Raw genomic sequence first — 25,235 nt, 5'->3', positions numbered from 1 at the left:
TTACCTCTAATATTACCCTTGTTTGCAGCTTTCTGTTCTACACAAGGGCACTAACAATACACATGTCCTTTGCCCTGGTGATCAGAATACTTCTGTGGAAGGTGGGAGAGGAAGAAATGAATCCCTCTAAGCAAAGCTGGGAATTATACCTGCAACTCTCACAGCTGAGAGTCCCAGCTCCAGGCTGCCCAGTTAAAGGCAGGCAGGCTGTCCCTACTCAGCATGCCTGCATCTGTCAGCCTGGGGGTGAGGCTCGCTCACACTCCCTTCTTGGAGAACGCTTTTCTCCCTGATTTCCCTAGAGACAAAGATGCCTACTGAAACCCCTAAATCTTCTGATGAAGCCAAGAAGAAGATGAGATTTCTTTTTTATACATCTCTGTGTAGTGCGTGTCCCGCTTGCTCAATGTAAATAGTTTCTTTTTTAGAGTATAGCGTACTTGTTTAAACCTTCCTCATGCAGTATACATGCAGCCAATTCCTGATCAGGTCTGAAGCCAGGCAAGATCTTTACTTAGGTTTAGTCTGAAACGGGTCTGTTCCTGTTTTACAACAGGGAGAAAATAGAAATGCTTCCCAATATAAGAAAGACATTGTTGTGGATGCATTTTGTTAATTAGAAACTGGGCTAATACAGTGATAAAATGAGGGCTTATATAATGTGGAATCCAGAACAAATGGATACAGGGAGTCTGTTATGATTTACTCATCAAAAACTGAATAGAAGATGAAAAGAGAGAGATGGCATAGAAATAGCTATTGACTATGTATACAGTGAAAAGCTGCATCAGCATTCGGAGGGTCCATTTCTATTTTTACAAATTAAAAACAAAACAACAACAAAAAAAACAACAAAACCAAATAAACAAAAACAAAAACCACCCAACTTTCTTTGTGTCTGATTTCTGGTTTTCCATACCAGTCAATGTGGTCCAAGCTGGGTAATTCTGAATGTTACCATGCAAAGAAGGACAGGGACAATTTCCCCATGTAAGCCACTTTATTGGCATAATCACTAGACAAAAATAGACTGCTCAGTGCTTCCTACACCTCTTCCCCTCATGCCAGCTTCTCTCTGCAACTTTTTACTTTCAGCTCATTATGAGAAAGTAATTTCATTGTCACATTTGGCTGGCAGCTGGAGTTCTCCAAATGAGGTAAGCTGGGCTGAGACGCACACTCTCATCCCTCAGCAAAAACCTTGTAACATACGGTGTTGTTTATGTCTCCAAGCTTTAAGTGAAGAGGAAAACAGGCATCTGGGCTGGGCTCATTTGTAACGCTGTGGTTGCAGGATTAATATGAAAAGACAGATGAAGGCAGACACTTTAATTACTTCACCCTAACTTTTTATTACAACATCAAGTAAAGTGGTGAGTTACAGAGGATAATGGGCGTGAAACATCTGGGATGAAGTCACACACAAGTTTACGGTTTGTTATCTGCCAATGGGGGCTTAAATATTGATAATTTCTGTACATGCATCTTTGTGGTATTTCTGATTTTCTTGATAAATCATTTCAGATTACTTTGTTTTAAGCTGTGAGGTAGCTACTAAGACTGGGACCCAGCTTTTTTCTTCTGGAACTTTCTGAACTGGGACTGTATCGCCACAGCCGCACGCTCTGTCTCTGGCGCGTCCATGTCTATGTCAAATTCCTCTTGAACCTTCTTCTGCCCATCTGCTCAAAGAAAACGAAAGGAAACATCAGTTTTTTCAAACAGTGATTATCACTGGCCAGCACAGGTGAAAATCTCTGCCCCTCTCTCCTTCACAGACACAGCCATGATGATGTGGAACATATTCAGAACTTGAGACACAGCTGATCAAATCCCCCAACACACTCCCAATGGCAGAGTCTGTGACAGCCCACTGGTAACTAGGCACTGAGGAGCGACATTCAAACGGTGCTCGGCAGTCACTGAGCATCACCCTGATGTCTGAGTAGATCCTCTTGTGCCCAGGGAGCTAACAGAGTAACCCTCCTGTGGTATCCTGCAGGTGGAAGTTATTCATATCCTTCTATTTACTCTAAAAGGCATTTTAAAATAGGGATTAAGACCCTGTTCCTATCAATCCTCCTGCATTAGAGGAAGAGATAATACTTCCTAAGGCAAATATCCATCCTTTCACTTGTTTTCTGCCTCATTCCTTTCAACACATACCACTTCCCCTTTGAATCATTTACGTTCAATCTCTCCATCTCTGTGCTGCTTCCCTCATATCTCTCCAGGTTCTGTTGTAGCCCTTCATCCTCAGTCCTTGGCTTTTTGCCCTCCTTTATTAGCAGTCCTCGTCTTTTTATTCAACTGCATTCAGTCTCCACACTGTGACAACCCAGCTGACTTTGCTGAATTTATTTCACCCACCTTTGTGCTAAAAGTGCAGGCCTGGAAAAACTTCTGCTTCATTGCAAAGATAACCCTAATTTACCTGGACTAATAGTCAGAACACATATTTACTCCACTGACCTCGTCGTACCACTGAGTTTCTCTCCTCTAGAATCTTGACTGTTAAAGTCACTTATATAATTCTTGTAGAGAACACCATGCCAGGAGTCTGCTGACAGCTCTGCTTAAAACAGCTGTGGGCATTCACCCATTTTGAACCACTTTGCTTTTTATTCTTGAGATTACTACCTCTGGGATGTTCATCCCCAAGTACTGTTAATGTAAATCAAGGGAAATGCATTCAATGTATTTTAAAGTGCAAAGAAACTTTGTCCCCACTCACCCTTTCCTTTCCACTAGAAAACACAGATACTATTACATGAGCTTATAATGAATCTTGCAGTATTTATTGCCTTTACTTGTTCTTATTCAGAACTTGATTTTTGTGTCCATTTTCCATGAACAGAATCCATTTTAAACTGGGAAAATATTTAAAGGGAAGGTTTTGGCATATTTCATACTGATTTTATTTTAAATACAATAATGAAATAGATGCAGCTATGTTAACATAAATAAAAAGCTCACTGAATATTTTACTTAGAAGAATATTTAAGAAGAAAGATGAAAATGTAAGAAGAAAGAAAGTCTGGAGGGGAAGAACAGCATGGAAGCTTACTAGAACTTTGATTATGCAGTGTAAAGAAAAGGTAGGTTATCAAAGCAAAGATTTTATGGAAGAAAATGAATTGTACCAACATTACATCACACTTCCACAGCCATTAAGTTCTAGAATCTGCACAGTTTGTGTTAACTATTCAAGCAACACAACCACTTTAAGTACAGTAATAAAATTACTGCTTTATTTTTTATAGGGAAAGGGAGGTGAAGGTTGACAATTACTTCCTTATGCTCACAAGTTGTTGACACAGACAAGCAGAAAACTGAATTTCTGAATTTCTGAAAATCTCCCATTAAAGCCTTTGTTATCTACTGAAACTCTGAGTGGCTTGTTAAAGAAACCGAAATTTCTGTACCAGTTCCTAAATAATAGCTATAACACAAGTCTTTATGAAAATTTTCCTGTGGCCAGATACCATCTTCTCCACATTGCTGTGCACACAGCAAAGAAACTGAGATTTTTTTTCTCTAATCAAATTTCAAAAGGAATTATCATTTTCAAAATCACTTAGTACCATTTGGTTGGTACTTTGTGGGGCTGATTTTGATTTGGTATTTATGGGTTAAAGGGAACAAATAATTCTGTAAAAAAATAATTTTTTTCAGTCAGAAAATTCTATGTAAATATAGACTTTTGATTTGAAATATCTGAAGGAAAAAAAAAAAAATCAACAGCTTGATCAGCCAGCTTTAATAGCAACCACTTTGTGGTATCAGTAATGAGAAAATAAAACCTGTTTCCCTTGTCCATATGTCAGGATCTCTCCTTTATTAATAGGGTCCTATTAATTTATTCTAGAGAAGAGCATCACTTATGGAGAAACACCCTTATTTCTTATGGAGAAATATTTTATTAAAATATCTATATTAATAATAAGCATTTAATCAGCTTTGAAACTGATGAGGCAAATATCTTCTCATTGTTTGATGATTTTCATTTTTGTTGTAACATTCTAAATTTTAGGTTCCTCCCTACCCACTCACTAGACACAGCTGTCAGTCTTAACAGTAGAAAACTGCACATCCATACTAGCTTTTCAGTGTATAAGTTACTGTCCCTTGGAAATGTCAATAAGGAAAACCTGATGAATGAATGAGTAGACACAATTGGTTTCATACCTCCTGAAATCTGGCTTGTACAACTCATTTCCTATTGCAGCCAAGTCTTAGCAATATGTTAACTTGCAGTAGTGACTCAGCAATCTTACGTTAAGATTTTAGAGACTTAAGAAAACACAGTATTTAGCATAATTTTTCTCTAAAATTTCCAGGTCAATTAATCTTTGGTTGATTTGAATAATCATCACTGCCTTAAAATCAATTCTACTACAATAATTTACAGTATCTTAAGATCCGACTTCATTTTCAATGCTTTTTTTTTTTTTAATCAAAACTAAAATTCCTTATGAACTCTTTCTGTATCTCTCTTTTTCCCGTCACTAAGGAGAAATGATAGGATGAGAAGTTTTCAGCCATGACTCAGACTTGTAGATTAAGAAATCAGAAGTGCTCAGATAGGCCATAACATTTACATGGGCAATAAAGAAATTCATTATTGGCTTGTAGATGGTATACAAATATCTATATAATTACATATATATGCATAATGTGCATTATAAAACAATATGTATATCATCTATATATAATGTATATGACATACCTGTGTTTTCTTTCTCTTTTGATATACATGTACGAAATATCCAAATTGGAACATATAGAGAATATATAGAGAGAATATTTATAAATAAATATATAGAAATACACAGACATATTTGCTTAAAGATTTTAAGTAAGTACTGTGTTTAACTGCAAATACTTGGATGGGCTATTTCCTAAATTTTGGGAGTGGATTTTCTAAGAGTTCTCCCCAAAACATTTTCTATTGATGTCATAACACAAATACTTTAAAAGATGGATTGTCAATCTGGAGAAAGAATTAAGTTGTGTGCCTTCTTTGGCTTTGTCTGTGCAAAGGGATAAAGACTTCAGCTTTTACCTTGAGTTGCTTTACTAAAAATAGCCTAATGATCTAAAATAGATTACAGCCTGCTGACTACACTGTTTTGTTTCACTGGTTAGTTAGAATGAAGAGCACAAGTTCCTATCCCCCGTGGAAGGGGTGTTGGAACTAAGTGATCTTTAATGTCCCTTTCAAACCAATCCATTCTATGATTCTATAATTCTATAAACTAAGAATTGACCCAGTTAATTACAGTGAAAACCCAACCAATGTTCAGGACGTGCACAGACTAGATACGATCTCACTACACTGACATTGAAAGTCTTTTGCACCCTTCCTATTTTATATTCACCTGTGCCACACAAGCTTTTACCTGTCAGTAGTCGTTTGTATATCTCAAACATGCAGGCTTCAAGTTTGAATGCTCAAACAATGGAAGTTACACAGAGGACTGAAAGCAAACCCATAGAAATGTCCTTCTTTCATTCACTCTCTCATTTCCAGCTCTCTTTTTGCAAGGGATCACTAGCTTGGAAGCAATCGGAAAACCCAGGAAATTTTCACTCAGCAGGCCAGAGCATAGACAAACACTCACACAGGCCTTACTCTTGGACTTGCTATTTTTCATTCCTACTGATAGAGGCCAACCATTATGTCTGATAATAAGCTACCTTCTTCTAAGCTACCTTTATATAGCAATAAAAGTAGATCTGGATTCTTTCCCCATGCTCAGCCACACACACACGCTTTTGTTGGTATGTGTGCTTTCTAATGTGCAGACTTCTTCCATATGAGTATCTCAGGATCCCTTGAGTACCACAGGCCTGCATGAGGAAACTAGTAGGAAGAAGAATGTTGGCAGTAAACTTCAATTCATAAGCTACTTGTGATATAGAGGATTCAAAAATCAAAAAGGGTTGATAAGCACTGGCCTCTACTCTCCACTTTCTGTGAGGATTTGGTTTCATTAGCACCATAAAATATAAACCCCTTAACCTTTTTCACTACACTTAGCTGTTTCAAGGCTTTCCCTGAAAGATTCCTTCATACTTAATCCAAATTCCCTCTCTTATAAAGTGACTCCCACTCTTCCAAACATGCCATGAGAAGCCAGGGGATTCAACACCTGTCCTTGCTGGGTTCTGACCACCACTAGCAGGAGAGGTGACTAGAACAATTCAACACCAACAGTCATGGGCTGGCCACAAGAAGTCTTAAGACCTGATTAGTTTACAGGCTGACCAGGAGGGTGATGGAGTCTCCCTTTTTGGAGATACTCAGAACCCTCCTGCACACATTCCTGTGTAACCTGCTCTAGGTGGCCCTGCCTTGGCAGGGGGGTTGGACCAGATGATCTCCAGAGGTCCCTTCCAACCCTATAACGATTCTGTCTTTCTGTGTTTTTCAAAATCACGTGTTTAATGTGGACTGACCCTGGTCACGTGTCAATTCAGGCAAATCTGAGTTGTGGTGGAACAAACTCCTTGGACCACAATATCAACTGCTTGATGAGTCCCACCACCATAAGGAGCACCCCATGACCCAGCACCAGTCTTGATGCTACAGACTACTTTGCAGGACTAAAGGCTGAGACAGCTTGCAGGTTGCAGATTTTACTTCAGTATATGCAATAGCCTTCCTAGCAGGAGAGCCTGAACAGCATCTAATTAGCTGTTTTCCACATCTAATATCCTGAAAGCTCATTTCACATCCTTGAAATTGAAAAAGATCTATTTATTCCATTTCCAGAAGAAACGTTAGAATGCTGTCTCCATAACCTGCTACATTGCCTCATAATCCATTGCAAACACTGGATGGATAACTAAGCTGCTTGTAACAAGGAAAACAATCAAATCTTACACACCAATCTACCCAGCAAACTCTCAAGACATGTGGTGCAAATGTAATTATCCACAAATATGCCTTCAGCTATTTCTTTCATTTACTTTTCAACTATAAAGTAAAATGAATTGTGACAGCACTGAAAAAAAGAAAACACTGCTTATTCCAATGGGCCAAAAGCCTCAAGCTTTTTTTGTGACCTTCAAACACAGGCTAAACAGACTAGTCTTTCCTAAACGTGTCCAAGGAAGGGCAAAAGCTGGTGGGATGGACATGGGGGAAAGAGTACTCATGCTTTATCCTCAGAATGTCTCCATCCTCTAGATGATACAGAGACTGCTTGTCACCTTCTGGAAAAACATTCAGCATGAATGGAGCCTCTAACTGGCATTTCACACTTCTTAAGTGCTATCTTCTGTCCCTGCTGACTTGGCCCACATCCAACAGGAATTACAGGACTGTACTGAAGAAGGAATATACTTGTAAAAATACTGCAGTTTTCAGGGGCTAAACTGCAGCATTTGGAAAATGACTAAAGTAAGTTTGAGACAGAATCACAGTGCCCCATAACGTGCTAGAAGCAGTACTTTGCCTCGGGCAGGATCATTACCTCCCACTGTTCAAATGATTATTCAAGCTGTGACAATCTTCATGCTACTCTGATCCTAAGCTATTACACCAGTCTGTCCAATGAGGCAGAACGGTCCCTAATTAAAGAGGACCAAAATGGGCAGGAGTTTCATGGAGGTTGACATTCATGTGGAGCATTATCTTAATCTTTATGTGACAGGAAGAGTCATTTAGTCTGACTAGACTCCACAAAGCAGCCAGCCAGCTAGACAAAACATATGGGTGCTTAGATGTATGGAGGCCAGATTTAACTGCTTACAAGTACCAATTTTGAAAGCCAAGACTTGAAGTGGCCATTCTTCCCCCTCTGTATTTAAGTGAGGGCTGAGCAAGTAAAAGACAGGGTCTCATCTTCCTCTAGGAAAGTCAACTGAGACTTCTGCTGTGCAAGGTGAGAGAAAATAGCACCATAACTGACCTTATGGCTGAAGAAAGGGGGCAGTCTGCTTCTCAATAAAAACTCTTCAGTCACTGCCAAGGCCACATTACTCAGGAGTGTGGCTCTGAGCTTTTCTTTTGGTCACTCTGCTGCTCCCCAGCAGATTCTCACTTCACAAGGCAGCTGAAAAGGTGGCAATACTGGGAGAGTGGGCATTGCCCAAACCCAGGAGAAGAAAAGAAGGTAGTATTGGCATGTAGAAGATAGCCTTAACCTGACCTTGCCTCCTTTTATTTATTTCTTAGACTTTTTCTGCTGAATAAAATCTCAAGTAGAGGCTTCTCTGAGATCATCAACTCAGCAGCTACAGTTTGTTGCTTTCTGTGGTACCAGGACCAAGCACCTCCCAGAGCCCTGAGCATTGCCCTGGTTTTGCAACCTTATTATCTTAGTATATACCAGTTTGCAGCTGTGGTCTGGGGAGACAGGCTGCTGTGAGGACTTTGCTTCTGCACCCTCCAGGGATGGAATGATCCAAAGAGAATTAGTTGTTTGAGGAGCCTGTTATAGCACAGTGGACTGATGAAAACTTCTTGGTACATATCCATGTTGAGGGACAGACCTTTGTGATACTGCTGGTGTGATGCAATATTCCCACTGCCTAGAATGACTTTACTGCATCAGGATATTATTGGCCTTTCTGTTAGTTCTGTCTGTCTCCTGAGTTAGTGTCTAGGCACAAATGTCCTGGACATTGCTTTTCTCATATGAATGTTTCTGATGTCACAACACATAACTCCATGAAATTTTGGTCTAACTTTCCTAGAGTAATTTAAAACCACTGGTTCTTGTGATATTACTGGCTAATCTCAGTTTGATGGCCATCTGCAAAAGACCTGAATTCTTGAGAGTCTTGTAATTACTTGGTTTACCAACATGTTAGCATAATGCTAATGCAGTACCAGGCCTTTGTGGAATTACCTCAGTGTGACAGTCTTATGGCTGCATCATCTCCTCAGACGCAAGAGGCACAATCCCTTCAGTTCTCTTAGCAGTAACCAAGGGACTGTGCAAGACAGAAATACTGTGTTTTAGTCTTTCCTATCCATACCTGCACAACGGGGTATTACTATGTGACTGTTTTATCCAACTGAAATGTTCAGCTACTTTATTTTTAAGAACAGATTATTTCTCTAATTAGTTTATGAACAGCAAAATAGTTTCTCATTCAAAATGCTGCAGGGTGAGATGATACTTATTTTGTAACAAGAACTACATCAGTACATTTGTTCTTGCTTCTTCACTCCATAATGAACTCAAACATTAAAGGGCCACCTTCCAAAGTCAAAGGCTGACTGCTGCGTTTGAGTGTTAGTAGGTAGGCACCCAGCACTGGGGGAGGTTATGGGTTTATACAAGGGTGCTCATTTTCCATGGTCAGTTATTTGAAGGTGGTAGGCACTGGAGAAGCGCTAACATCCACAGAGCAACCATCTCTGAAACTGAAGAGCAAACCCTGGAGCTCAGCAGTCTCCTGTGACTTCAAAAGCACAGTGTGAAGGGAAATAAAGGTTATCATTAGTGATCAGATTAAATGTAACAGCTATTTTTATCTGAACCGCACCAACTGGCTCCTTAATATCACCCAAAGCAAGCCAGAAAAGAATTAGCATCTTTCAATCCAACTGTAAATTGCAATTTGGTATAAAGAAGAAGACTTCATTAGCCAACAAGAATCCTTTCTTCTTCAAATTGACCTTTACCTTTGCAATGCAGTGGTTTTATCTCGAATTTAAAACACTAGTTTTGCTGTAGAAAATAGTGGTTGTTCTTGCATTATTTTAAAAATGTTATTTCAGCCTGAGGCATTTGAAGTGACAGATTAATCATTTTTTTCCTGATTGTAATAATGCTGCAGAGCAGCAATACTATTTCTGATATTAGATATACAAAGTAGCACAAAATAATGTATGGGGCAACATAATGAAACTGAAAGGAACAGTAACAAAATTCACTTTATAAAAATCGTATTTTCAAAGAATTTGAATCTAATTACAAATGGATTGATTTTGTTCAACAATTAATACAGAGACAAATACTGCTTTTTCTTAAAATGCTAATATTATTTAAGCAATCATTCTCCATCTTCAAAATAATTAATATATCACAGACTTCTAAATGGTTCACAAGTGCATAACTGATGCATAGGTAGGTACAGATTTGCTTATTAGGATCTATGAGGTGTTTTGGGCATGAAACTAGGGGCTTCTTTTGATAATTCACATCCCCAAGTGGAGATCAAAGTTTGTGAAAGTTTAACTGGGAACACAAGAAATTCAAACGACCATCTTAGCTTTACCATCTCATCTCATAATAGCTAAAGCTGCATCTGTAGAATGATAGGCTGACTAGCAAATGCAATGGAAGCTTCTGGGAGCTAAAAGAAAACTGTTTGGGATCAAGTGCTGGCACATCAGGTCCCTCCCTCAGTTACTGCAGAACCATACCACACCAGTAGGGCTAACACACAGCCTTAAGTCCTCTGCTCCAAGTCAGAGTGCCATGATCCTCCTCATAAATTCATTCCAAAGTTATGGGAGTCATTCTGAAGCTGCAAGCCTACGAACCCCAATGTCCCAGCCAAGTTTTAAATGAGAATTCTTATGATGTGTTTTTAATTTCCTGTACAATTTCCAGTTCTCACTTCCTCGGTAAATACTGTGCCTTTAAACAGCTTTGCTGTTCCACCGTGGAAAGAACTGCATTTCAGCAGTGCACGAAGCAAGCCGCCCTCTTGACTCGCTAGTCAACTGCTTGATTAATATAGATCAGTTACTTCCCTATTATGGTAGCATTCAGGCGCTCCAAGTCATAGCTGGGAACCCTAATGCGGTTACAAATGCAGAACAATAAACTCTCCCCCTCCACTGCCCCTCAGTACTATGACCTTTGCAAAACTGACTTCAGCAATACAGTTTAAAATAACTACAGAAGAACTTCCTCAAGGCTACCTCCTAGGCTATGGCTACACCAGCACACTACCCAAGGCCACGGTATACCTCAGGCACCATCCACAGCTTCTCTGGAGCATGTAACAGTCAGCACAGCCACTGGCATGGCTGGGACTGCTCCGGCTAGCCCTCTGCCAGATACTGTCTGGCTATTGCGGTTGCATAGCTTGGCCAGGACTCTACCTTGATGAGAAAACCCTAGTTTTTTGTGTGAAAGAGCTTTTAGTCTTATTGATTCAAGCCACTTGTAATAGAGATGTAGCCTCTATCACTTCAAAACTCTTCATAGCCCTAGATTGCTAGGGAACTGACTGAAAATGAGTTGGCATTTGCTCTAATTGTGTGACAACCAACAGTACCTGAGAGCCCTTGTAAGGAAAATGCAAAAGAGACATGCTCATCTTCCATTGTGGTATTGCCTCCCTTTTCTGCTGCATAACAGCCTTGCTTTCCAGGAATGCTCCCCCCACCCCACCCTTTGCAATTTATAAGAGTAGCTAGGGAATAAGCCCAGATAAATGGCAGTGATCACAATATGCCACACAGAAGTAGCAGAAAAGTGGGCTCAAATCCACGCACTGCCAAAGTGAGATGCATTGGAGAAGGTGGCATAGGTTACAGAGGAAAACCTGTCAATCAAAAAAAGGAGAGAAGTCAATCAAAATAATTGTGGTATGGAGTCAGAAGGTGTTTCGTTTCACACACAAAATGAAGAAAATGAAGAGTGAGATACTGCCCTGCTCATCTTCAAAGTGGAAAATAAGTGCAGCTTCTAGACGTCATTGTGTACCAGCAGAGTTCTGTTAGCAACTAATGAGAACGCTATTTTAAGTTTTCACAGTAACTTTAATAAAAACTGCTATATGAGAGCTTGGAAAGCTTCACAGTGAGGAGAGAGTCTCCTCTTGCAAAATCCACCACCAGCTTCTAATTACAAAGTATTTAACCACACTCACAGTAGTGGACAGTATAAGGTACATGCACTGAGCTTTGCCATTCAACATTACGCTCCAAAGCAAAGCACTTGTATTTTCAGTATCTTCTATGCCTTATCCCATGGCATCCAAGAAAGTTCCCTGTAAGAAGCATTCACTGCATAAATGCAAGAAACAAACAGCTTCTTATATTCAAACACTGCAACCTTTATTTGCATGAAAACAAGCACTGTTCTGTGCTGGTAATAGGTTAATTACTTTGGCAGAATACCTCCATGAAAAAGCCAGTGCTTTAATACAGGTATATATCATGTTTTTTTAATATCTTGCAATACATGCCAATTTGGGTGTGCTTGTGGAGACGATTCTCAAAGCCTTACGGACAGAAGCGGAGCTTGTAACGTTAAAAATGCTCAAGGAAGCATCTGGAGTCCTTTGGAGACACAGGGTACCTGATCCAGCCCACAGGCTGAAATGAACAATCGTGTACTAAGAAATTCTTCTGGGAGTGTATTTGGCAAAAGGAAGTTTGCTACCCCTTCACAAAACCAAACAAATCCCATCAACTGAGCTCCAGAGATGTGATGGATATAAAACCTAGGGTTCTAGAGCAGTTCCAAGGTAGTTCAGTCACAGTCTGAGCAGAGACCAGCATAATCTGATGGACATCACATACTGAGACTCAGCCCTGCAGAAGATCTTCCGTGCTCCTGCATCAATTTGCTTTATAACTTGTGCATCAGCATCCACAATTGCAACCAGACGTGGTGCTGGACTGGTGCAGTCTGGCCAGTAGTCTCACTGTATGTTCTTTATAGAGAAATTCTCTCACAAAAGCTACAAAATTTTCATGTCTCTGACTCCGAAAAGCAGATGCAGATTTCCATCATAAAGCAAAGAAATTCTATTGCAGGAGGGTTCTAGGAAATTTCCACTGTTTCATTTTGCTTGGGTTATTATCCGAACATGCTTGGGCTATTATCTTAACAGAATCATTAATTTGAGTTTACCATGCCACATGATACTTTTATTTCCCCTGCAGGCTGGTTTGCCTGACTTTCGTAGGAAGAGAGGAGCACCGCAGGAGAATGTATGTTAGCACTGAAATAGCAGTAAGGGGGGAGACAAATTAAGATCCTGTGGCAATATGGCTCTGAAAGAGGATGAGAAGGAATAACGTGCTTGAGGGTGTTAGTGTATTCCAGGCTCTCTTGCCCAACAGGCATTTGGAAAGCCATCTTACATGTTGTGCAGATGCTCATTAGGCTGAACATCTAAAAACTGGATTCTAGATAAAACAGTAATTCCTGAGACAAATTCATTTAACCTGAGAAACACAGAATCATAGAATCACTTAGGTTGAAAAAGATCTTTGAGATCATCAAGTCCAACAGCAAAAAGAAAACTACTAGCATGTTTTTGCATCAGAGCTCATCAGCAGCTCACTTTAGAAAGAAATCAATGGAGAAAAATAGACACCCTGAGGAGATGCAATTCATCCGACCTACTTTAGGCAGACATTTTAAGATAGCATGAATCTCACCCTAGAATCCCTTTCCTATACAAGCTAGTTCTCTATTAGCTATAAAGGGAGCTCAGGGTGACTACTTCAGCTGTAGATCAGAGAATCAGAGAATCATAGAATGGTTTGTGTTGGAAGGGATCTTAAAGCTCATCTAGTTCCAACCCCCCGCCATGGGCCATGACACCTTCCACTTCCATCCAGCCTGGCCTTGGAAACTTCCATGGATGGGGCAATCACCCTCTATCTGTGCTTGGGATTGCCCTGACCCATGTGCAGGACGTTGCACTTGGCCTTGTTGAACTTCATGAGGTTTGCACTGGCACATCTCTCAAGGCATCTGTCAAAGACTGCCTGTATGGTATCTATTCCTTCCAGCATGTCAACCACACCACAAAGCTTGGTGTCCACAAAATTGCTGAAGATGCATTCTATTCCACTGTCAATGATATTGCTACATATTCAGATGAATAACATTCCCTGAGCCTGAGTGGTGCCTAAAGTACACATTGTAGAATTTCATATGAACACACCTGCTATTTCATGTTAAATTCTTTTTCACCAAATAAATTATTTAGCCCTTATGAAAGGTACTATATTGACATGGTAGCAGCTAGAATACCTTATCAGCTTCAGGAAGGAAGAAAATAAAAGAGACGTACCTTCTTACACTATTCCATCTGTGTGCTTCCATCCCATTGCTAGCAAGGAGAGAACACCGTCAACAGAGGGTCAAAATGAACATTCGCTCCCTCTGCTGAGATTGCCAGTGAAGCTGCCAGTTGTGCAGCTGATCTGGATCCTCTCATGCTCCCTCAGGAGCTGACTGAACAGCCTGCATACATTTCTCTTTTTATAGATATATGGCTTAACAGACAAAAAGTCTGTATCAGCACCTCTTACCATCCTTTCAATTTATTTCAAGGATAGTGAATTTTTGTGCATGTATGTGTGTCTTTATGCTACAGAGAGACTATTTCATGCTCAAAAGCCTACTTTTGATCAGAAATATTTCTTATATTTCCCTAATAAGAGGCTACAGTTAACACCACAGAAACCATTATCAATATATGAACCAGCAGCCAAATGACAGTTGCTGAGAAAACTATAACTGAATTTGTAAACTACTGTAAACACCAAATATCTGCTCTGCTATTTAGCTATAAGGAGGGAGGTGATGGCTGCTGCCATTCTGCTAAAGAGTGGAGATGCTCAAAAGAACCTTGCTGTACCTAGCATGTGTCAAAGGCAGCCATTACTTGATGGTAGAACTGAGACTTCATGAAGGAGAAGAAATAATATGGGTGAGTCAGATGTACTGCCTGTGCTAAACAAGGCAAGTACCTTTTAAAAGGTACTGCTAGCCATGCTTCTCACTGCTGATCCAAAGCAGGAATCATTGACATGAGATTACAGTCTGCACGAATGGCACAGAAAAACATTTTTTCTCCTAGTACAGTTCCCAGCATGAGTCCCCTCTTCTTCCTTCCTGGGTCCTGTGCAGCACTTGTGGGTAAGGAGGAGACATGGCTTCTGCACTGAAATCTTAGTTGATGTGCACTCAATAGAAAATTCTGATTTTGCAGGACAAGTGTACACACGTGTTCTTTAAATGCCAAAGCACACAAGTTACTGCTTCATCATTCGTTAATGGGAGAAATACAACACCCTCCCCCATCCATCCCTGTCTTCTTTTTTTCTTTTCCCTCTCCTACTGTAGAAACTGAAGCTAAGATTAATATGAGTATTGGCTCTGAGACAGCACGTGAATATAGCTTTGCTCTTCCACAAATTCCCTCTCATGGAGTAATAGGAAAGAGCTTATTGGCATATAGGACAATTTATTGTTAGCATAAGAGAGTAAAAAACAGCAATGAATAGATTCTCTTTAAAAGAGTGGGGAATGAATCCAGAAGGGCAAAGTGTCCTTCTCAGCAGTTTGTTCATTACTTATAGACAGTTACTGTAGTGTGAAGCTAAAGCCTGGAATTCTAACAAGTCAATACCAAGGCTCTGTGGGATTTCTTGTCCCTGACTTCAGTGTCTGTATTTATTGAGTGAGGACTGATGGTATAGGTTAATGTAATTTTCCAAGTCTTTTCAAAGTAGCAGAGATTAATGAGCAAGGTCAGGCACCAAAGGCACTAGACAGCACTTCAAATCCTGCTTCTACTGTTTTTTTTCCTTCTCTCCATCTCATAAAAAAATAAAATTCCAAATCTTCTAGGTTCCAGGCACTGACTCAGCAACATCCTCGTTTGAACTTGATGCTATTTCACATAAACGATGGAGATGCTGTTCTCCCATAAGAATGCAGTTATATGTTCTGACAAGCATCTGATTAAAGTGTAGAGATCATTAAGGCTGGGCTGTATTGGGTTTATTCTCAAGTGTGCTGCAAGGAGAAGAAGCATCTACCTTGTTATATGTATTGATTAATCACACCTACACATCCTTTTTTTTTTTGTTTTTCAGATGTTGACAAAACCAAGCATGGTTTTCCAAAAAAGTCCTAGTGAAAGGAGGAAAAAGCAGGCCCATATTCCTAGCTTTTTATCAGGAGGTTATGGAGCAGAGAAGGGAAAATGGTCTCATTACCCTGACAGATGGTGCACTTAACAGACCCACGCAGTAGTACACTGAGGACACAAAGAAAGGTTGCTCATGCTTGAAGTGTGATGCATTTCTGAGCTGCTAATGGAAGTGGTGGCTATGAAGTATTGCACCAGCCCACCACTCAAGCTGCCTTCCAGCCCTCAGAGCTGTAACGAATTACCTTTGCCACCTGGAGCATTCCTGACCTCCTCCTTCTCTGGAAGAGACTGTCCTCTTTTTTCTTACCCTCCATCTGGTCCAGCATCACTTCCTTGGCTTAGTAACCCTACCTAATAGCATTCATGCATGACCACCCCTACTGAAGCATTCTTAGTGCAGCCCCATTTACCCTTGCAATATACATGGCCTCAAGATAGAGGAATAAGAGACCAGGGAAGCAGTGGTGATCCATATACAACATGTTGTCCTGGATGTCTGTAACTGGCTTTGCCTCCCCACAGATCTCTGCCTTGTGGTGGAAAGACTTACAGAGACAGTGAAACAGAGAAATAAAGCTGCGCAGGGATTTTGACAGGTGGTCACTACACATGTTCATTCATTTGTTCACTAGTTTTTTGTTTGTTTGGGGTTTTTAATTAAAAAATTAGGAGTAGGTGTTGATCCTTCATCTCAAGCACAATTGCAAAAAACCCACCACACAGCTTCCAGGCAATGAATCAGGAAATGCTAGCACAGTAAAGCTCAGCAAGATTCCAAAACAAATTCTTTGCTACAGATTGATAGTAAATGTTTTGTACTCTTGCAAATTTACAATATCTCCCTGAAACTCAAAGATGATGTGAGTGGTTTGCTTTTAAATATGAAATGGTTTAAATGCAAAAAAAAGTAAAAACACTTTAAAACAAACAAAACAACAAATACGCTTTATTAATGTGAGGTTGTCTGGAAGAAAAGAAGGGTTTCTATTAATTCTATCTTTGTTTTCACCTCACTAAGTTTTCACCTGGTGCTTTTTAACAATGGCTATTTAAAAACAATTTTATCAGGAAGAGTGGGCATTGATTTAGCTAAGTGCTGCAATTGCAATTAGGGAGTTATTAAGCCCAGTGCCAGATAGTCTAATTGACATGAAAATCCAGCTGAGGCCAGGGAATAAAGATTTCCCTCCTGCTTCAGTTGTACATTTATTTCACACATAAACTATCTTAAAAAAAAATTAAGGTTGCCAAGTCGAGCATGAAAAAGTTAGTACATGATGAACTTACAGTGATACCATCGTGCAATCAATTCAGTTAAGTTTGCATAGACGACTTCAATTCCAGAAAACCCTGTTTCAGATTCTTGACAGTGCAACTTTCATAGTCTTAGGAGCACACTGTGTTTGCTTGATTTAAAGAAAAAAAATTACATTCTGCTGAAACATATGGATACCCACATGGGTCCTCAGCACAACTGTTTGGAACTGTTAGATCTATCACATAGACATCGTATTTTAATGAAGTAACTGATAGTGGTAGTAGGCTGGTGTCCTTTACTTGTATCAGCAGAAAATGGGATGAGTTGCATATTTTGTTGGTGGGTTTCATATGGCTGACAGGAAAGAAACAATGAAACAATGAAAGGTATGGACTTGCAGACTGGGGACCTTGATTGCTTATTGATGCCTTCAAATGTGGTGGCTATTTCTGTTCCACCTCATCTGTATGATCTCTGGGCCAGCACCATCTCTTCCCCAGCCTAGATCCCCATCACAGTTCTCAGTAGACCTTAACAGTTCTATTTCTTTATTTGGCTACTTCTAGTCTTCAAAACTGTACCAGGGCATCCCCTAGCCTCAGAATTCCACCCCAGCACTTTCCCAAACTAGCTGCCTTCTCCAGTTCTCACATCCCAGTTCATACTCCTCCCTCCCAGTCCCAGTTCCCATTCAAATGTATCAAGCCCTCCCTAATACTCTGGCCATCTAGTTTCCTGATGAGACTGACTGAACTGCTTTGTCATTCCATCCTTTGACCTTCCTGCTCCAGTTCCTGTGACCATCTGGCTCTAAGGAAGGAGGCACATTTTCTCCTACAATTGTGATGTTCTAGGAACACAGGAAGGGCACTACCATGCTCTTAGTTTCAGTTCCCATCCAAAAGCATAGGTTATAGAAGCATGTAACAGCAATTAATGAAAACTATAATTTCTTTAAGTCTTGCAAAGACAGTGTTGGTTCAGTTGTTTGAGTGCTTACCATTTGGCTCAGTGATGTTGAGTTTTTATTAAAAAAAATAACTGCCACACTGAACACATGCAAATGTTAAGACTTGTCTTTCCAAACATTTATAACTTGGCCAATTTTGAAGATAGAAAAGTCAAATTCCAGATGGCACATCTTACATTTCTGCTGAAAATGACAAAGGCTCAAAACAGTCAAAACCAAGGCCACCAGAAATTATTTTTAATTGCTAGACATGCTAGCATTTTGTTCAAGCCTCATACTGAAATGACTTTGCTGAACCCTTCCAAAATAATTCTGCTTGAGGCAAGCAATCAACATGACAAATTTGAGCCTAAGCAACTGGATTTTGGCAAGCCTGTGTACAACCTAAAAGGGAGCTTTTACCAGCAGAGTTCAACAGCTCTGTTAATTGGCCTTGCCACCAGTCCAGATAGGAATAAACAAAATAAGTTTATGTAATATAAGTGAAAGAATGTAAACTAAATGAAATAAAAGTTATGGATAGCTGGAAAATCTTTAACAGGGGTCCAAACCAGACTGTGACTATCCTTTTGCTGTTGTTTTGAGATTTGTCAATGATTTCTTGAAGTTTAACTTCAGAAAAAAAAGATAAATAGTTGAGTCATTTATAATGATTACATGGAGGACAAAAATTAACCAAAACTCTCCCTTACACATCCTGTGTTTGAGCATTTCTCTAACACTTAATCCTGCTGATAGTTTAAAACTTCTCTAGGAAACATTTTCCCCTGTGTGAACTTAAGCTCTGACAGGAACTTTTTAAGTTCTGTTTGGATTTACAGACATGTCGGATTGTCAATAAAGCTGATGAGAAACAGCATCTTAGATGACACACATGGTTGACAAACCTCAGATGATTTTTCCAGCCCATGTTTTCTAATTGAGATGGATTAATTTTTACTTCCCCTATTACTAAGGATGAAAAGCCCCATGAGTTTTCAGCATCTTAGAAGGGCTAGAAATTTAATGTTTTTCCTCTGCATCAGGAAACACAAGCTGGGTTAGTGCAATGAAAGATTTAAGTTAGGATTGAAACCCCTAACTGACACCACAAGTGCTGGTATATGCAGAATGGGCAGTATACAGCACCCCTCAGAACTAGTCCCTGCTGCACTAAAATCCACGTCATTTTCTCCACTGCTCAAATCTTAGATCTGAATGTAAACAGAACCAATTAAATATTTTTTCTTCTCTTTTACTTAGGAAATACAATATTTACTCCTTCCTTATGTCCCAAGCTAATAAGGCAGAGGGAACAATTAAGCTTACTTGTTTCCAATCACGCTATTTTAAAGATTGGTTTGTCTGTTTCTTAGATGTGGTGCTCTTCCTCCAGATATTTATTTGTTGCCTACTCATCTGGCCCTTGCTTTGATCTAGTCTGGGAAACAGTAAACCTTTTGTGAAACTGGAGGGAAATGAGAGACTTCAGCTGAGGGTCAACCATGACTACAAATCAGAGCACTCATCAGTAACCTTATTTTGGTGAATGCATATTCTTTACTAAAATCCTAAACTGGAGCTTTCCTGGGAAAATAAGGAGACAAAATCAGGCAGTTAGAGGGAGAAGTAGCACTTGACTTAGCTGTGCTGAAGAGATATGCAACTCTCTGGGGGAGGAGAAAGCATGAGAAGTGAGACAGAAACACAGCATGCAGGAGACAGTAAGAAAGCAAGTCAGAAAAGAAACTGCTTGTGGAAAAATGAAAGGAAAACTTCAGTTTTTATGAAGATTGGAAGAAAGTACGGAATAATAAACCTGACCCATTGTAGCAGCCTGGCCTGCCTGGCAGAGAAGACCAGTAGCTTCAAATCACTGCAGAGCATCCCAATGCATCATGTGTTTCAGCCCACTCTCATGGGCACACTCGCTGCCTGTGAGAGTAAGGGGTCTCACTGGCAGAAAACGGTTTACCTATGCAATGACTTGTTAAAAGCTTCTCAGCCTTGCATAAACCAGCAGAAATCATTGGCAGAATAGCGATGGCAGTTTGTACCGAGCATCTGAGTCTGTTTTCTGATACTTACTTCAATCTGTGCAACCTCTTCTGACTAGCAACAACCAGAACATACTTTTTTTTTACCAAATCAATCAGACTTTCTCCTGAAACAAGCCACTGGGGGGATGGAACATCTTTTTTGGAACTGCCTGAACTGAAAGTCAACATTGCTTTTTGTTTTCTTTTGTGGCATGCTTGGTCAAGCTTATAAAGTGTTTTGTCACATCCAGACAGCATTGCTTACAGCAACAAAAGGTATCCCTGACACTGGAAGAAAAGGCCGGCAGTTCTAAGCTGGATCACTCACTATCTCAGCAATTATACTGAAATGTTAAGCTGTGATGAACAAAAGTAGAAGTTGTACTCAGCCTTTTGCTGCTAGGCACGAAACCTCACAAACACCCAGCAGAATAGAAGCAGCTGCTCCCTATTTTAGCTTAGGTTAATTAGACACTAGTTTCTATTCTGCAAGTTCAATCAAGAGATGTATCCCTAAATATGTTTTGTGGTACTACATAATCCTGGAGAAAACTACTTACAGGCATAGAAAATTATTGTGATACCCTAAGAGTTGCATGAAGCTTGAAACAAGGCTCAGATTTACAGCAGTCATAAAACCTTTCCATGTCAACTTTCAAGGAAATTTGGATTTATTTATACTTTGCAGAAGAAAACAGTAACTTCCTGAGGATCTTTGCATCTCCATAAACAATGGCAGTTGTGGATGTGCTTATATTTAGGTTCATTAAAACCTGAAACTTAGAAGCAAATGGAGTGGGAGTTACAAGCTCCCACAGATAAATGGGGGAGAAACTACAAACAAGCACTAGTATACCTTAATGAAGCTTTCTTCACCGACACTGTGTGTGCTTGTGCAGCATCTTCTACTCAAGAAAAAAGAACTAATAAAAGGAAAAATGTAAGTATTCTAATTCCAAATCATTCTGGACCTCAACCAGTCTGCCACATAATAACAAAAATGCTAATGTTAACAACAGTAATATTCTTATGATGAATAAAGACCAAAAATCTACACTAATTCTGCTGCATCTGAGAACACCCTCTAGAGTGCATTCTTCACAAGGTCTGCCTGTGGCATGGGAGGAATGGAGGTAATGGCTAAAAATTAAAGTTTCTTTTTGATGTTCTTCCATAATGGAATTGCTTTTAGCTGAGAGATCTCCTCCATCTCATGACTCAGTCTTCTGTTTTTTATTTATGTGCTCCCTCATTTAAAAAAACATAAATACTTGAACAACAGTTGGGACACTTTTGTCTGGCATAGGGTCACAGTTTCAGCAAGATCCAACAGTCAGTGCAGACTAAGTCCATCAAACCTCCTGGACGTGGGCAGAACAACTCCAAGTCTTGCACCTAGCACATTAACTGGGCATATTTGTCAATGTGTTAAGCATATACAGGATCCATATATTGTATATGGATCCTTAATATCCAGATTTCTTTCCACTGAAATCTAACAGAGCTATTTCTTTCTCTTGAATTTACAGAGAAAGGAACTTAAACTGAAATCTTAAGTTTGTCTGAGATGAGACAAAGTGGTGCTGGTGGACTGAATGATGAGTCATGACTGAGTAGCAAAGCCTGTGTCTGTAGCCTCTGCTCACAGCATCTATCACGCATTAACAAAAAGGTCCAAAACCTTATATCTTACATTTGTTTCTTACCTTCCTGGCTGAAAGAAACCCAGACTGATTTTTTCCCAGCTTCTCCTAGGTGATACAGTGTGTGTTTGCCTCCCAGAGGCAGACCTCACCAGAGATACAGAGAGTTTAGTTATGAATAGATTGATTGTAAGGGCCACTGAGAAATTTTTGCTAGTGAAAAATACAGCTGTCTGCTTTATGAACAAAATCACTAGATGAGATGATAATACAGCTGTGCTTTGCACTGTCTGCTAGTAATTAGTCTGCTTGCTGCTAGACCAAGAGGTAGCTGCTTCAGGATGCCAAACAGCCTTGAATCCAGCTGCCTCAGCTCTGTCTAGACATCCTTCCCTATGTGGGTTCTGACCCCTGGTTATTTGAGGTAAAAAGAAGGGGAGTATCTGATCCCAATCTGTGCTGATGAACAGCCATTTGTATAAGCCAGGATGAGGGTATATGTACTCCCATCATACCCCAAGATAGGGCCCAAATGTAACTGAGGTCTGGTATTGCATGTACATCAATATTTTTTCTTCAGTCTAAGGCCAGAAGAATAAACATATCTTCAAGCTTTATTAATCTCTTCCCTCCTACCCTTCTGTTTAGCTGTACCACATCTGCCACAAATCAGAGAATCCAGACCAGAATTTTCTCCATAGCTAACTCTTGCTTCCTCTCAGAAACTTGGGTCAGAAGCTCTCCGCAGTGTCTATAGGGACCTCAGCCTCACTTTCACAGAATCACAGAATCCCAAGGGTTGGAAGGGACCTCAAAAGATCATCTAGTCCAACCCCCTTGCAAGAGCAGGGTAACCTAGAGTAAATCACACAGGAACTTGTCCAGGAGGGCCTTGAATATATCCAGTGTAGGAGACTCCACAACCCCCCTGGGCAACCCGTTCCAGTGCTCTGTCACTCTCACAGTAAAGACGTTTTTCCTGTTGTTCACATGGAACCTCCTATGCTCCAGCTTACACCCATTGCCCCTTGTCCTATCACTGGACATCACTGAAAAAAACCTAGCTCCATCATCCTGACACCCACCCATTACATATTTGTAAACACTGATGAGGTCACCCCTCAGTCTCCTCTTCTCCAAGCTAAAGAGACCCAGCTCCCTCAGCCTCTCCTCATAAGGGAGATGTTCCACTCCCTTAATCATCTTTGTGGCTCTGCGCTGGACTCTTTCAAGCAGTTCCCTGTCCTTCTTGAACTGAGGGGCCCAGAACTGGACGCAATATTCCAGATGCGGCCTAACCAAGGCAGAATAGAGGGGGAGGAGAACCTCTCTTGACCTACTAACCACACCCTTTCTAATGCACCCCAGGATGCCATTTGCCTTCTTGGCCACAAGGGCACATTGCTGGCTCATGGTCATCCTCCTATCCACCAGGACCCCCAGGTCCCTTTCCCCTTCACTACTTTCCAGCAGGTCAGTCCCCAGCCTGTACTGGTACATGGGGTTGTTCTTCCCCAGATGCAAGACTCTACACTTGCCCTTGTTGAATTTCATCAAGTTTCTCCCCGCCCAACTCTCCAGCCTGTCCAGGTCTCGCTGAATGGCAGCACAGCCTTCTGGTGTGTCAGCCACTCCTCCCAGTTTAGTGTCATCAGTGAACTTGCTGAGAGTACACTCGGTTCCCTCATCCAGGTCACTGATGAAAATAAACAGCACTGGTCCCAGCACCAACCCCTGAGGCACTCCACTCGTCACAGACCTCCAGCTAGATTCTGCCCCATTGACCACAACTCTCTGCCTTCTTCCGCCCCATTGACCACAACTCTCTGCCTTCTTCCTTTCAACCAGTTCTTGATCCACCTCACTACCTGATCATCAAGCCCACACTTCCTTAGCTTATCCACGAGGATGCTGTGGGAGACAGTATCAAATGCCTTACTGAAATCAAGAAAAACCACATCTACATCTACCGCTCTACCATCATCCATCCACCTAGTTACTTCCTCATAGAAGGCTATAAAGTTGGTCAAACATGACTTCCCCTTGGTAAAACCATGTTGGCTGCTCTTAATGACCCCCTCACCCTTGATGTTCTTAAGGTGCTACCAATTCTAATGTTAATAAAATTATTTTATGAACACTGAAATAGAAAATTATTAGTAAAAAACATTTACATACAACAGTGCAGCATGGTTTGGCTAGAGAAAACAGTACCTATATAAAGCAGGCAGAATGAAGAGAACAAGCCCTCAAAAAAACCTACAAAAGGAAAAGAAATGATGAAAGCTAATCTAAGCTTCAGACGACAGAATGCTCAAATCACAATGCATTGGAAGCTAATGCACCACCACTGTGCAATGAAACTAAAGATATCGAGGTGAGGTACTCTCTCCTACACACTGTGTTTGAAAGAGCGATTGCAACACATTCTCAGAAAATAGCACTTCTGGGGAACCTATGCAAGCAGAAAGGACGCAGAGTGAAAAGGCCATTAGCAATCCAAAGGCCAACTCTTAGCTGTCTACCTTTCAGTATGAGATCAGATTAGAAACTGTGGAGTAAGGATAGTTACTGTTAGATTAGTACACACACAATGAATCCCAGCAATAATGTATTATTTTTCCTGGCTATTAGCCTGGATTTTAATTAGTTTGTGCTAATGAATGAATTTGTACATGTCCATTTTTTGTAGACAGCTCCTAGAGGAGCTAGAAAATTGGTCACTGTGGAGTGCCCATGTTTCACTAAAAACTAACATATAATTAATGCTTTCCCACCCCAAGTCAACAGCAGTCTCAGGGGGTTTTAGGTATAAATTAGAATGAAAGATGAGATACTCAGAATACAGTTAGTGTACTCATTCATCAACCATTATTAAATAATGTTACTGTGAGACCCTAGAGAAGTGCTGAGAGCCAAATTCCAGTCTCTGGGCTACCCACAAAATGCTCAGGAGCTGCCAAAGAACCCTGCCTTTATTTCCACTGTGACTCTTGAAAAGCCTTTTCCATATCCAGTGTTATCCAAGTTTCTTCTTTTCTTGAGAATTCCTCCTTGGAAAATATGTATTTTTCAGTCATTCTTATTTGTAACACACTGTAGGCTGGGGAAAAAACGAACCAAGTGTGCTGGACCAAAGCAAATGCTTTTGTCACATCCGTTATCCTAGCTAATGAAGACTTCAAGCCAGCAACTATTTGGATATTTTCACATTCATATTCCCACAGAGAAGAGCTGACATGAGGTCACCAGTGTCATACCAATCTGAATAAGGATAGAGTTGTTTGAGATTGGATTAAGGAGAAATTAAATGCCCAGGTCTGAAAATGACATTCTGAAAAATCCTGTCGAGCATCTATTTAATTATAGAGATATACAGGCTCTGTATATTTTTGCTATTGCATATATTTTGTTTTCTATTGTATATCTTTTACTTTAGTATTACCTACAAATTCCTCAGCCTT

General features: G+C 40.3%; 1 protein-coding gene across 1 annotated transcript in view; it reads right to left on the bottom strand.

Moving 5' to 3' along the window:
• Positions 1 to 1,327: 1,327 nt before the first annotated feature.
• Positions 1,328 to 25,235, bottom strand: part of PCP4 (Purkinje cell protein 4) — a 53,339-nt gene continuing 29,431 nt past the window's right edge. Inside the window, exon 3 of the mRNA XM_061359180.1 lies at positions 1,328 to 1,682. Coding sequence (XP_061215164.1) covers positions 1,555 to 1,682 — 128 coding nt within the window. The 3' untranslated portion in view covers positions 1,328 to 1,554. The remainder of the gene's footprint in view (positions 1,683 to 25,235) is intronic.

Source organism: Neopsephotus bourkii, unplaced genomic scaffold (genome assembly GCF_033783945.1).
Source record: "Neopsephotus bourkii isolate Nb327-2 ecotype Australia unplaced genomic scaffold, CSIRO-AGI_Nbou_v1 NB_962, whole genome shotgun sequence".
Classification (NCBI taxonomy): domain Eukaryota; kingdom Metazoa; phylum Chordata; class Aves; order Psittaciformes; family Psittacidae; genus Neopsephotus; species Neopsephotus bourkii.
Note: the sequence above shows the minus strand (reverse complement) of the source record. Positions and strands in the feature narration are given on the sequence as shown.